Source organism: Prionailurus bengalensis, chromosome E1 (genome assembly GCF_016509475.1).
Source record: "Prionailurus bengalensis isolate Pbe53 chromosome E1, Fcat_Pben_1.1_paternal_pri, whole genome shotgun sequence".
Classification (NCBI taxonomy): Eukaryota; Metazoa; Chordata; class Mammalia; order Carnivora; family Felidae; genus Prionailurus; species Prionailurus bengalensis.
This window is the reverse complement of record NC_057347.1, coordinates 44682099-44695128: the sequence shown is the minus strand read 5'-3', so window position 1 is coordinate 44695128 and position 13030 is coordinate 44682099. Positions and strand designations below refer to the sequence as shown.

Here is a 13030-nt window from a genome sequence, read left to right as displayed (position 1 = left end):
TGTGCTAAATGCTCACCATGAATGGGCAGAGTTTTCAACAGCTCCTTATTCTCCTCATCAGTCAGTACTAGTCCCATTTGCCTCAGCACATTGTTCAGATCACCCACATTAACCTTCTCTCCTTTGGAAAGATGAGAATTGTTCATGCATAAGATTTTTTTTTTTAATTAAAAAAAATTTTTTTACATTTATTTATTTTTGAGAGACAGAGAGAGACAGAGCACAAGTGGGGGAGGGGCAGAGAGAGAGGGAGACACAGAATCCGAAGCAGGATCCAGGCTCTGAGCCATCAGCAAAGAGCCTGATGCGGGGCTAGAACTCATGAACTGTGAGATTGTGACCTGAGCTGAAGTCGGATGCTCAACCGACTGAGCCACCCAGGCGCCCCGTTCATGCATAAGAATGTTAGGAATGGGCAAATGCTTTCAAATTACAGAGAAGATTGCATATTTGGCATAAGTTTAATTAGAATAGCAAATTGACAATGAAACTTGTTAATCTATGTAGGTTTAGAGTACATGTGGGCAAATGGATTATGTTCAGAAATAGAATTTATACTTTCAATTCAAGCAAAAGAAAAGTAGATATATCCCAGATATAAGTCAAATGCCATTATGTTTCCTGAATTATGGGGTCTTTTGACACATATTTCCTGGCTGTCCTACAAAAGCTTCACCTTGAGACTGAACAGCGTTCACCTATATTTTGGTGGTTTAAACAATGGTGAAGTGGAAAACATTCTTGGTCCAAACTCCATATAATGTAGGTCTATACAGGAAAAATCCCAAATCAAACAGTAAGATTATAAAGCAAACATTTAACCATTAAATTTGTAGGATGGGGGCGGGTCAACTTCACATGTCAGTAATAGCCTGAAGAGAAAACTAGTGTTTTAAAAGCATCTTTTTTTTCCCTGTAAATCGTTAAGGTCTTAGTTAATAACGAATTCCCTTTTTACCACTACTTCTTACCTATAAAAGCTTTTGCGTCGTCCATCACCACATTCAAATCCACCATTTTATTCTCTGTAAGAAGAGGCAATTCAGGCACAGAGACCAAATCTTAGACTTAGAAAAATGATATGAAAAATTTAAGTCGTAATATAAAAGGTTCAAATTCAGCTGTTTTTCATAATTTTCCTCAGTAACTTTTTAAAGTCAAATAAGCAAGAACAAAGAGAAAGATCAAAATGTTAAAGTGAACATCCTCTAATTAATACTACTTGGTAAAAAGTATCCAATGACCCTTAACCCAGAGATTAAGAAGGTTTAATAATACAGTTGATTATTTAAAAAAAAATTTTTTTTAACCTTTATTTATTTTTGAGACAGAGACAGACAGAGCATGAACAGGGGAGGGGCAGAGAGAGAGGGAGACACAGAATCTGAAACAGGCTCCAGGCTCTGAGCCATCAGCACAGAGCCTGACGCAGGGCTTGAACTCACGAACCGCGAGATCATGACCTGAGCCGAAGTCGGACGCTTAACTGACTGAGCCACCCAGGCTCCCAATACAGTTGATTCTTGAACAACGTGGGGGGTAGGGGTGCTGACCCCCTTACAAAGTTGAAAATCCATGTGTAACTTCTGACTCCTCAAAAATTACTAACAGCCTATTGTTGACCACAAGCCTTACCGATAACATAAAATATCAATTAACGCATATTTTGTATGTTCTGTGTATTTACTGTATCCTTACAATAAAGAAAGCTGGAGAAAAGAAAATGTTACTAACGAAATCATAAGGAAAAGACATTTACAGTGCTGTACTGCAGTGACAGAATTTAAAAAAACGTGCACATAAGTGGATCCACACAGTCAAACCCCTGTTGTTCAAGGATCAACTGTAACCCCTTCTAACAGGACTCTCCCTTCCTTTAGACCCAATAAGGAAGCATATTTCAATAGACAAGATGGAATTTGAGGCCTAGATGTCATTTATTTACATGAGCAGTTGACTGTTAAACCCGGACAGAATGCTATCTTCCCACTCTCGAAATTTTGCTTATAGTCCCCACCTCCAACCCTCAGGACAGTGAACTGTTTGAGAGCAGAGATCATGCCTTAATTTTCTTTGTCCTACCAGGTATAAATTGTTCACTCTCTAGTTCAGTGTTTTGCATCTAGTTTTGTGCTAGCTAAATGAATGAATTCCAGTGGTATAGTAGTCATAATGTTGGATTAGAAAAAATTATTCTTTCCTTTTTTTTTTCTTTTTGAATGGCCTCAAAATACTCATTGGTAATAATCCCTTTTCTGGTAGGAAACATTTTAAGGGTGCCTAGCTAATATATGGGGACAATGTCACAATTAAATGATTTATAGTGATATTTTTCACGATAAGAAGAGGCTCCAGACAAAATAATGGATAATTACTCAGGGAGAGGGATTCATTCATTCATTCATTCATTCATTCATTCATAGAGCATGCAGGGGAAGGGGAGCGAGAGGGGGAAAGAGAGAGAATCCCAAGCAGACTCTGCACTGTGAGATCACGACCTGAGCTAAAATCAAGAGTCGGACGCTTAACCGACTAAGCCACTCAGGTGCCCCGGAAATTTTAAACTACAAGGTGGGCTCAAACTATTTTCTTCATTAAGGCCAACTACAGGTAGGGGCAGCAAAGATGTTTGCTGGTGACAGTGGCCTTAGCCACACCTGCCAATCATTAGTTGAGAATAGGAACCCTGAAGTAGGGAAGAAGAATAATTTGTTTATTTTGGTGTGGCATGTGCTCGTTGTGCTGAAAGATGTGCTGTCTGGCTCTCTTACAACTTGTTTTTCATCAGGCTTTTAATGGGAAGGCACTGGCTCTATGTTGGAATCCAAGAGCCCTCTAATTCAGGACCTTTTAGCCTGGCGCTTACCCCTTAGCCAACTCTTTCTAATGAATTCTACTATTTTTGCCTCCATGACATTTTTACCCAGCTAAATTGGTCTTATTCAGTCATTAATGAAACTGTCTTATTTAAAAAAAGACATACATGGGGGGCGCCTGGGTGGCGCAGTCGGTTAAGCGTCCGACTTCAGCCAGGTCACGATCTCGCGGTCCGTGAGTTCGAGCCCCGCGTCAGGCTCTGGGCTGATGGCTCAGAGCCTGGAGCCTGTTTCTGATTCTGTGTCTCCCTCTCTCTCTGCCCCTCCCCCGTTCATGCTCTGTCTCTCTCTGTCCCAAAAATAAATAAACGTTGAAAAAAAAATTTAAAATAAAAAAATAAAAAAGGCATACATGGAAAGGAAGGAAGATGTATGAAAGAAATAAGGAAAAATGGTAACACCTGTTAGCTCTAGCCAGCAGATACACAAGTATTTGTTACAGTGTTTTCTGCTTTGATAGATGTTTGAAATCTTTCAGAAGTTTTTCAAAGAGATTAAAAAATAGGTTTGCCTTCAGAAGCCCTCATATAGAAGCTCTAAGATTTGCTCCGAAGTACAGTGGTATCTGAAATACTTACTATCAGTCGGCAGGTGTTTCAGTAAGTCCTGATGGTCCTCTTTCTCAAGCTGAATTCCCATGTTCTTTATAAGGGGGTCCAGGTTACTGATACTGACTTTCTTTCCTTGGGAAAGAAGAAGATGTAAATAATAGAAGTAAGTCCAAGAAGTGGAAGATGCTAGCTTTGAATGTGTATCCACCCTCGGTGGAGAGTGAAACACTGGCCATTTAAATGAACCCAGATAGTCAGTGTTGGAGGTGAGAAGAGAAAATGCTCCCTCAGCACTGTGTTGTAACTTTTCATTGAAATAATCATGGAGGTGTCTGGGTGGCTCAGTCGGTTGAGTGTCCGACTTCGGCTCAAGTCACGATCTCACGGTTTGTGAGTTCAAGCCCCACGTTGGGCTCTGTGCTGATAGCTCAGAGCCTGGAGCCTGCTTCGGATTCTGTGTCTCCCTCTTTCTCTGCCTCTCCCCCACTCAGGCTCTGTTTCTCTCTGTCCCTCAAAAGTGAATAAACATTAAAAAATTTTTTAAAAGAAATAATCATGGATGAAGAAGAATTAGATAAGCCTGATGAATTGTGATAATCAGCGTAAATGAAATCAGAATGTCAAACTTGCTGCATATTATTAAGAATAACTTGAGGTAGTTATACCTAAAGAAGAGTGGTAGGTTATGAGCATAAGTTCAGTGTCATTAAACCAGTGGAATAATGGAATAACATGATTCTAATCAGAAATTTAAAAAGGCAGGGGTGCCTGGTGGCTCAGTTGGTTAAGCATCCAACTCTTGATCTCGGCTCAGGTCATGATCTCATGGTCCGTGGAACTGAGCCCCGTGGCAAGCTCTTTGTTGATAGTGTGGAGCCTGCTTGGGATTCTCTCTCTCCTTTTCTCTCTGCCCCTCTCCAGCTCCCACTCTCCCTCTTTCTCAAAATAAATAAATAAACTTTAAAAAAAGAAAAAAAAGCAAATGCAAAGCCTAATAGATTTTAGCTCCTGTTCTCATGATTCTTACCTTTGAGAAGTTTCACACTATTCAGTAATCTTTTCTTGTACACCTTTCCATCTCCTGTGAGACAAGGTAAAGTTTAAGTCAAAAGAAAAAGGATAAGGAATTCTATAATTTTATAAAACATTTGATATGATTCATCTAGCAATTTATTTATCTCACCCTCAAAGAATAATAAAAGGAATGCCCTCAATGTGGTCAGTCTATTCCATCACTGGAACCTATGGCAGTAGCTGATGCAGGCTAAAAATACACCCGTATAGTTGCCTCTTTCTTCTTCTTTTTTTTTTTTTTTTCTTGAACTGCACTTTGATGCTCTGCTTTTCTCCCTTTTCCTTGCTCGTGCCCTAGGCCCATAAGGTATTCCTCTAAGTCTATGTTTAGCCTGAATGATAGACCTATAAAGGGATTTTATTAAAAATAATTATCAATCCAAGCGGTGGTATAAAACAATATTTAAATAAATGTTCTCTAGACAGTTTCCATAAATGGAGAGGAAATTCAACAGGGCCGGAGAACACGGGACATCTGCTAGCCCCACCCATCTCCACAGGTGCTGTCTGTCCCAAAGGGCCCCTTCCTGTGGCAGGAGTGTCTCCAGTGTTGACAGACTCCACAATGCCTGGCATGTATATGCAGTTATCTCCATGACAGCCCATCTTCTCTCTGCATCTTTGTCCTGCTGTCTCAGAGCCAATGTCCCAATTCTCATAATTGGCTCCTTGAGAGAAATCTAGGGGAATGCTAGACACGGGAAGTGGCCACAGTCTTAGGTGTATGTGGGGAGAATACAGATGGGCATCGGGCATTTGCTGCCCATGGTGCTGCTTCTGCCATCAAGGGGTACCAGCCCCCTCGGTGATGTGTAGGCTCGCTCTTGCTTAGGGGACAAGTGGTGACGGGAGTGTGTATGTGGGAAGAAGGTCTACGTGGAGGTCCATGAGACTGGGCAGGAGACACAGGTGGGGCACAGGCTGGTCTCTAGGGTCTCTAGTGGTGAGCATATGCAGGTGCCCAAGAGGTGGTTTTTGAGGGACTAATTGGACGACTGACCAATCGGATTCGAATACTGACAGTCCCAGCACATGGTTCTGGAGGGCACCCTGCTCTCAGGTGTTTATCTTTTAGTTGCTGGATTCTGGGGTGTTGGGGAGGCACATTCAGGGGAGCTACAGAGAAGTCAGCTGTGTGGCATTTAAAATATTTACTTGGAGGGTGGGGCGCCCATGTGCATCAGGCTCTGTGCTGACACCACAGAACCTGCCTGGGATTTTCTCTCTCTCTCTCTCTCTCTCTCTCTCTCTCAAAATAAATAAATAAATTTTAAAAAGTTAAAAAACTATTTAGCAGGGGTCCATTGACTTGTAAATTTTTCACTTAAAAATTAATCACTTCCAAACTGAAACACAGATGAGAATGGGGTTTCTGTCTGGACTGCATGCTCCTTAAGGGGTTTCTTAGGGCATCAGAAAGTTCTCCCCCAGAAGCCCACAGTGCCACATTTCCCTGAGCACCACGGTGGCATGTTATATACTCACCAGAGACTGGCAGAGTTTTTGACAGCATCAACTGCTCTGTTTCAGTGATCTCAATTCCCATGTTTCCCAGTACATTTTTTAAGTCATTGGCTTCCACCTTTTCTCCTTTGAATAGATGGGAATCGTTTCAGGTGAAAACATTAAGAAATCGAATTATTCTGAATTATGGCGAACATAATCTAGTGCAGCATTATTTCCAACTGCAGGATGAAGTTGAAACACACAAGCTGACTCCAGTCACTAGAGTTATGGCAAAATCCAACACCTGAAAAGTTTCTTTACTCAAAATGAGAAGACAACTCTTCTCTTCTGTGTGGGGGTGAATATAGCATTGAGTAACATGGGGGCAGTGTGATGGTATATAGAATGTGCATAGTTATACTGGTAATAGCTCTGATAGTGCTTCATGACTTGGACTATGGGGCTGACTGTTCTTAGTGACCATATTTCCTGATGCAAAAACTTCACCTTGAGATTTACTGGGTTCACCTGGATTTTGATTCTTTAAACACTGGAGAAATAAACACTGGTCAAAATATCGAACAAGTTAATACTTCTTTTTGAGAGTGGCCACACTTTTCCTAAATCTCTAATAATCTAAGTTATTGGCAATAAGATGAAAATCATCAATAAATAAGTAAAAGAACAAAGCAAACTTACTAATGGTGGATGGAGGGGGCAAAGTACTGCTTTAAAAAGGTACTTCTCTACAAGGCATCAAGATCTCAACTTTATGATGTCTTCTACAAGTTCTCACTCACCTGTAAAGGCACTGGCTGCTTCCATCAACACAGCCAACTCCACCTTTTCATCTTCTGTAGGAAAATTCAGAATGTAGAATCAGATGAAGATAGTGAGACTTGAAAAGTTATATACAGTTCTTTTTTTTTTAAGATTTAAAAAAATTTTTAAGTAAACTCTACACCCAGTGGGGGGCTTGAACTCACAACCCCAGGCTCAAGAGTTGCAGGCTCTACCAACTGAGCCAGCCAGGGGCCCCTATATAAAATTCTTAAATGAAGATTTGGTGTATGGAATCCCAATAATTTTTCATGTTTTATTCTAAAAATTTTATATTTTCTTTTAAAAAATATTTTATTTAAAAATTTTATTTTTTAAATGTTTATTTATTTTCTGAGAGAAAGAGAGAGAGATAGAGGGGCAGAGAGAGAGGGAGACAGAGAATCCCAAGCAGGCTCTTCACTGTCAGCCTGATATGGGGCTCGAACTCACGAACTGTGAGCTGAGATCAAGAGCTGGATGCTTAGCCTACTGAGCCACCCAGGTGCCCCTAAAGATTTTATTTTTTCGGTAGTGCTGCTATGAACATTGAGGTGCATGTGCCCCTTCGAACCAGCATTTTTGTATCCTTTGGATAAATACCTAGTAGTGCAATTGCTGGGTCATAGGGTAGTTCTATTTTTAATTTTTTAAGAAACCTCCATACTGTTTTCCAGAGTGGCTACATCAGTTTGCATTCCCACCAACAGTGCAGTAGGGTTCCCCTTTCTCCACATCCTCACCAAAGATGTGGTATATATATACAAATGGAATCCTACTCAGTGATGAAAAAGAATGAAATCTTGCCATTTGCAACAACATGGATGGAACTAGAGGGTATTATGCTAAGCTGAATAAGTCAGTCAGAGAAAGACATATCATATGATTTCACTCAGGTGGAATTTGATAAACACAACAGATGAACATAGAAGAAGGGAAGGAAACGTAAGATAAAAACAGAGAGGGAGGCAAACCATAAGAGACTCTTAAATACAGAGAACAAACTGAGAGTTGCTGGAGGGGAAGTGGGTGGGGAGATGGGTTAAATGGGTGATGGGCATTAGGGAGGGCACTTTTTGGGGTTAGCACTGGGCATCATGTAAGAGATGAATCACCGAGTTCTACTTCTGAACCCAAGACTACATTGTATGTTAACTAACTTGAACTTAAATTAAAAAAAAAAATTTCATTTTTAAGTAATCTCTATACCCAACGTGGGGCTTTGAACTCACAACCCTGAGATCAAGAGTCATATGCTCTACTGACTGAGCCAGCCAGGCACCCCTTATTATATTTCAATCTACAGGAACATATAATAAAGGAAAGAAGTTTGAGCTTTAAGTATATAACCATTCAATTAATAAAACTTCTTAATTATTTCATAAGCTGTTAAAAATCTTTGGAATCTTATGGTGAATGGGATGTTTTGTTTGTTTGAAGTCAGCTCCACCCCAGGCAGTTTTCCTTCTTTCAGACCTAGTTCTCTTGCACTAAGTAGAAGCCTGAGACAGGTTAGAGCAACAGTTCTCAAAGTGTGGTCCAAGGACCTTTGGAGTCACCCAATACCCTTTGCATTTTACACTTGTGACATTTGCACTGATGGTGCAAAAGTAGTAGTGGGTAAAATTGCTGACATCTTTGCATGAATTGAGGCAACAAACAGCACTAGCCATCATTGTGTTCATCACTGTACATGCTTGTAGTAAATGGATGTCAGTTTCACTTAAGTGTTCTTGATGGTTCAGCAAAAGGTGTTAGTTTTATTAAATCTGAACCCTTGAGAACACATCTTTTTAATATTCTGTATAGTGAAATGAGAAGTTTGTAGAAAGCATGTCAGTTGCATACTAAAATAGAATGATTGCTTACAGAAAAGGTAAGAACTGGTGTGATTGAGTCTCAAGAAAACCAGCTGCCTTTTTTTTTTTAATGTTTATTTATTTTTGAGACAGAGTGTAAAAGCAGGGGAGAGTTAGAGAGAGAGGGAGACACAGAATCTGAAGCAGCCTCCAGTCTCTGAGCAGTCAGCACAGAGCCTGATGTGGGGCTCGAACTCACAGACTGTGAGATCATGACCTGAGACCAACCAACTGAGCCACTCAAGCACCCCCAAACTAGCTGCTTTTTCATGGATCACCATTTTTGCTTGAGAAAATGGACAAAATTTACTTTGGTACTTGGGAAGCATCTACTTGTAAAGTAACAGAGTAAACCTGTTATTTTAAGAAAACAATTGACAGTAGATGTTTTAATGGTAGAGTTCAAATTTTCAAACACAAGTTTGAATTTAGGAAACCTTGTATTTACACAATGACTCGATAGATTCCCAATACTGAGCACTCTTCTGATTAGATTGGTGACAATATTAACAAATATCATTTTTTAATATTGAATAATGAAATGTGCCAGTATTTGGAAGATCTGTATAACTCAGTGAACCACTATTTTCCAAATGACCAAAATGTGATGTTACAAATATCCATGCATGGGTAACAGATTAAGTGTAAGACAGACCAACAGATTTTTAATGTAACCAAGTCTAAAAAGTTCATTTATATGATTTCTGATCCTATATTGCTACTAAACTTTAAGAAGCTACCACTTGTTGAGTTTTGGGATAATATCAAAGAAGAATATCCACAATTATCTGAAGAGGCTATTGAAATACTCCTTCCTTTGCCAACTACATACATCTATGTGAGGCCAGCTTGTCTTTACATACTCCAACTGAAACAACATATCCCAATAGATTTAATGCAGAAGCAGATAGGAGAAACCAGACAGATGTAAAACTGACATATAAATATGTAAAACAGTACCTCTCTTCTCACTAAATTTTTTGTTTTATTTTGGAAAAATACATTTTTCTTTTTTTTATTAAAAAAATTTTTTTAATGTTTTATTTACTTTTGAGACAGAGAGAGAGGCGGAGTATTAGTGGGGGAGGGGCAGAGAGAGAGGGAGACACAGAATCCGAAGTAGGCTCCAGGTTCTGAGCTGTCAGCACAGAGCCCGACGTGGGGCTTGAACCCACCAACTGTGAGATCATGACCTGAGCTGAAGTCGGATGCTTAACCGACTGAGCCACCCAGGTGCCCCAGAAAAATACATTTTTCAAAAAATGTTTTTTATTTAACATGTAATAGATTTATTATTTTTAAAGTGAATTAATGCATATTATTAAAATGTGCTCTAATTTCTAATACAATTAACATTAATAGGTAGATATAATCAAAATCAGAAAAGCTCTTTATGTTTTAAAAAGTTTTTATTTTACTTCCAGTTAGTTAACACACAGTGCTATGTTAGTTTCAAGTACAATATAGTAGTTCAACACTTCCATATATTACCCTGTGCTTATCACAAGTGCCCTCCTTAGTCCTCATCACTTATTTAGCCCATCTCCTTGTCCACCTCCCCTCTGGTTAACCATAAGTTTGTCCTCTGTAACTTAGCGTCTGTTTCTTGCTTCGTCTCCTTCTCTCTTATTTTTTCCCCTTTGCTTGTTTGTTTTGTTTCTTAAATTCCACATATGAGTAAAATCATATGATATTTGTCTTTCTGTAACTGACTTATTTCACTTAGCATTATACGCTCTAGTTCCATCCATGTCATTGCAAGTGGCAAGATTTCATTCCTTTTCTAAAGGCTGAATAATATTCCACTGTATGTTTATATATACCACATCTTTGTTATTTATTCATCTATCAGCGGACATTTAAGCTGCTTCCATATCTTGGCTATTGTAAATAATACTGCAATAAACATTGGGGAGCATGTATCCATTTGAATTAGTGTTCTTGTATTCTTTGGGTAAATAGCCAGTAGCACAATTAAAAGAATGTATTTAAAACTCAGGACCTTACAGAGGGGCCAAGATGGCAGAACTGCATGGAAGTTCTCGGCTTCTCTTGTCCCTGAAATGCACCTAGATCAGCACCAAACAATTTTGCACACCTAGAAAATTGCTCTGAGATCAACACAACAATTTGTACAACTTGAGCCACAGAACTCAGCAGGTACGAGGCACAGAGAGAGGCACTGGGGGAGAGAGAAGCCACGGAGGGTAGGGAGCTGTTTTTGCAGAGGGAGGACGGAGAAAGGGGAGAGTGCAGGAAAAGCACTCCCCACAAAAGTAGCTAGAGAGAAACTGTGGAAACACCCATAAGTGACAGAGCAAGAAAGGGAGAAAGGAGAAAGGAGAGGGTTTCAATACCATTAGGACTCCATAAACAGGGGAGAGCAGAGTCAGAAATTCCGCAGCTCAATAACTGGAGGTGCTCTGGTGGGAAGGGTGAATCCCCAAGAGCAGGCAGCGAGGTCCAAGGGGTCTGAGAGCCACAAGGGGAGAAGCGATTCCCCTGCTAGAAGGACATTTGGTAGAGGCCATGCAGCCTCCTCACAGGGAAAGGTCCCAGTGGACCCTGGAGAACAGCCACATTTGCTGCTATTGGAACAAAGATGCTAGGGTATGATCACACAACATTTTTCTGGAACAAGCAGGCACCTGGCCATAATCTGTGAACCTCTGCAATAGTGCAACCCCACAAACATTCCGGGGGGCAAGTCAGGACCCTGATATTGCCTGGCAAGACCCTCCCCCAGAGGGTCGGAGCAGGTCCAAGCTGCAGGGCTCTCAGAAGTGAGGGGTTTGGAAACAGCCCCATATGAGATTTAATTCAGGAGGGAGGTGCCACCTGGCAGGCTGACACTTGGACACAGAGAGTGTAGAAGTGGGGAGCGGATGGAAGCTGGAGATAAAGGAGGGGTGCTTGATCGCTGCTTGGTGACAGCGCAGAGTTCTGGTAAGAGAGACTGGGAAGCTGAGTGACCCCATTTTCACCTTTTCAACGCATGCCCGCACCCCAAACCAAGCCACCTCAGTAAGCTAAGCAGCACCGCCTAGTGGAGAAGGCAGCTACTGCACCAAGCCCCATCCACTGCGCCAACTAAGCTGAGGCCCTAGAAGACCACCACAATTCTCTCTGCCTGCTTAGTGTATGGACCATAAAGTGCTTCACAGTTAGACTTCAAGGGGAAACTGGATGTAATTTCAGTCAGATTTCATTCTGCTCACTGGTCCATCTATTGATGCTTTTTTTCTCTCTTTTTTCCTTTTATTTTCTTTTCTTATTCTTGGATACAGAAAGAGAAAACATTTATTTTTATTTTCTGTTTTTAATTAAAAATTTTTACTTAAATTTTTTTTTGTAAATTCTTAAAATTCTATTTTACTTCATTTCATTTTATTCTATTTTATCGTATACATTTAAAAATTATATTTTCTTTTTTTTTCTTTTCTTTCCCTTTTTTCTTTAGTCTATCAAGCTTCTTTCAACAACCAGATCAAAATACACCTAGGATCTAACTTCCTTTGTTTGATTTTTTGTGTCATTTAAAATTTTTTAATTAAAAAAATTATTTATTTCTAATTTAGTTTTATTTTTTTTAATTTACATCCAAGTTAGTTATCATATAGTGCAACAATGATTTCAGGAATAGATTTCTTAATGCCCCTTACCCATTTAGCCCATCTCCCCTCCCACAACCCTTCCAGTAATCCTCTGTTTTTTCTCCATTTTTAAAGAGTTTCTTACGTTTGTCCCCCGCCCTGTTTTTATATTATTTTTGCTTCCCTTTCCTTGTGTTCATCTGTTTTGTGTCTTAAGTTCCTCATATGAGTGAAGTCATATGGTTTTTGTCTTTCTCTGACTAATTTCACTTAGCATAATACCCTCTAGTTCCTTCCATGCTGCAAATGGCAACATTTCATTATTTTTGATTGCCGAGTAATACTCCATTATGTACATATACCACATCTTTACCCATTCATCCATCGATGGACATTTGGGCTCTTTCCATGCTTTGGCTATTGTTGACAGTGCTGTTATAAATGTTGGTGTGCATGTGCCCCTTCGAAACAGCATACCCGTATCCCTGGATAAATACCTAGTAGTACAATTGCTGGGTCATAGGGTAGTTCTATTTTTAATTTTTTAGAAACCTCCATGCTGTTTTCCACAGTGGCTGCACCAGTTTGCATTCCCACCAGCAGTGCAAAAGAGATCCTCTTTCTCCACATTCTTGCCAACATCTGTTGTTGCCTGAGTTGTTAATGTTAGCCATTCTGACAGGTGTGAGGTGGTATCTCATTATGGTTTTGATTTGTATTTCCCAGATGATGAGTGATATTGAGTATTTTTTCATGTGTCGGTTGGCCATTTGTCTTCTTTGGAAAAGTGTCTATTCATGTCTTTTGCCCAT

The 13030-nt window shown here is 39.9% G+C and overlaps 1 protein-coding gene across 2 annotated transcripts in view; it reads right to left on the bottom strand.

The window, feature by feature from the left end:
* EFCAB3 (EF-hand calcium binding domain 3) overlaps positions 1–13030 on the bottom strand; it is a 108615-nt gene that overhangs the window by 59098 nt on the left and 36487 nt on the right. The window contains exons 13-18 of one of the 2 annotated variants that reach the window (XM_043584903.1): positions 6748–6801; positions 5987–6091; positions 4455–4508; positions 3455–3559; positions 972–1025; positions 17–121 (exon numbers count right to left, since the gene is read on the bottom strand). In XM_043584903.1, coding sequence (XP_043440838.1) covers positions 17–121; positions 972–1025; positions 3455–3559; positions 4455–4508; positions 5987–6091; positions 6748–6801 — 477 coding nt within the window. The remainder of the gene's footprint in view (positions 1–16; positions 122–971; positions 1026–3454; positions 3560–4454; positions 4509–5986; positions 6092–6747; positions 6802–13030) is intronic. The other variant, XM_043584905.1, reaches the window with a different exon arrangement.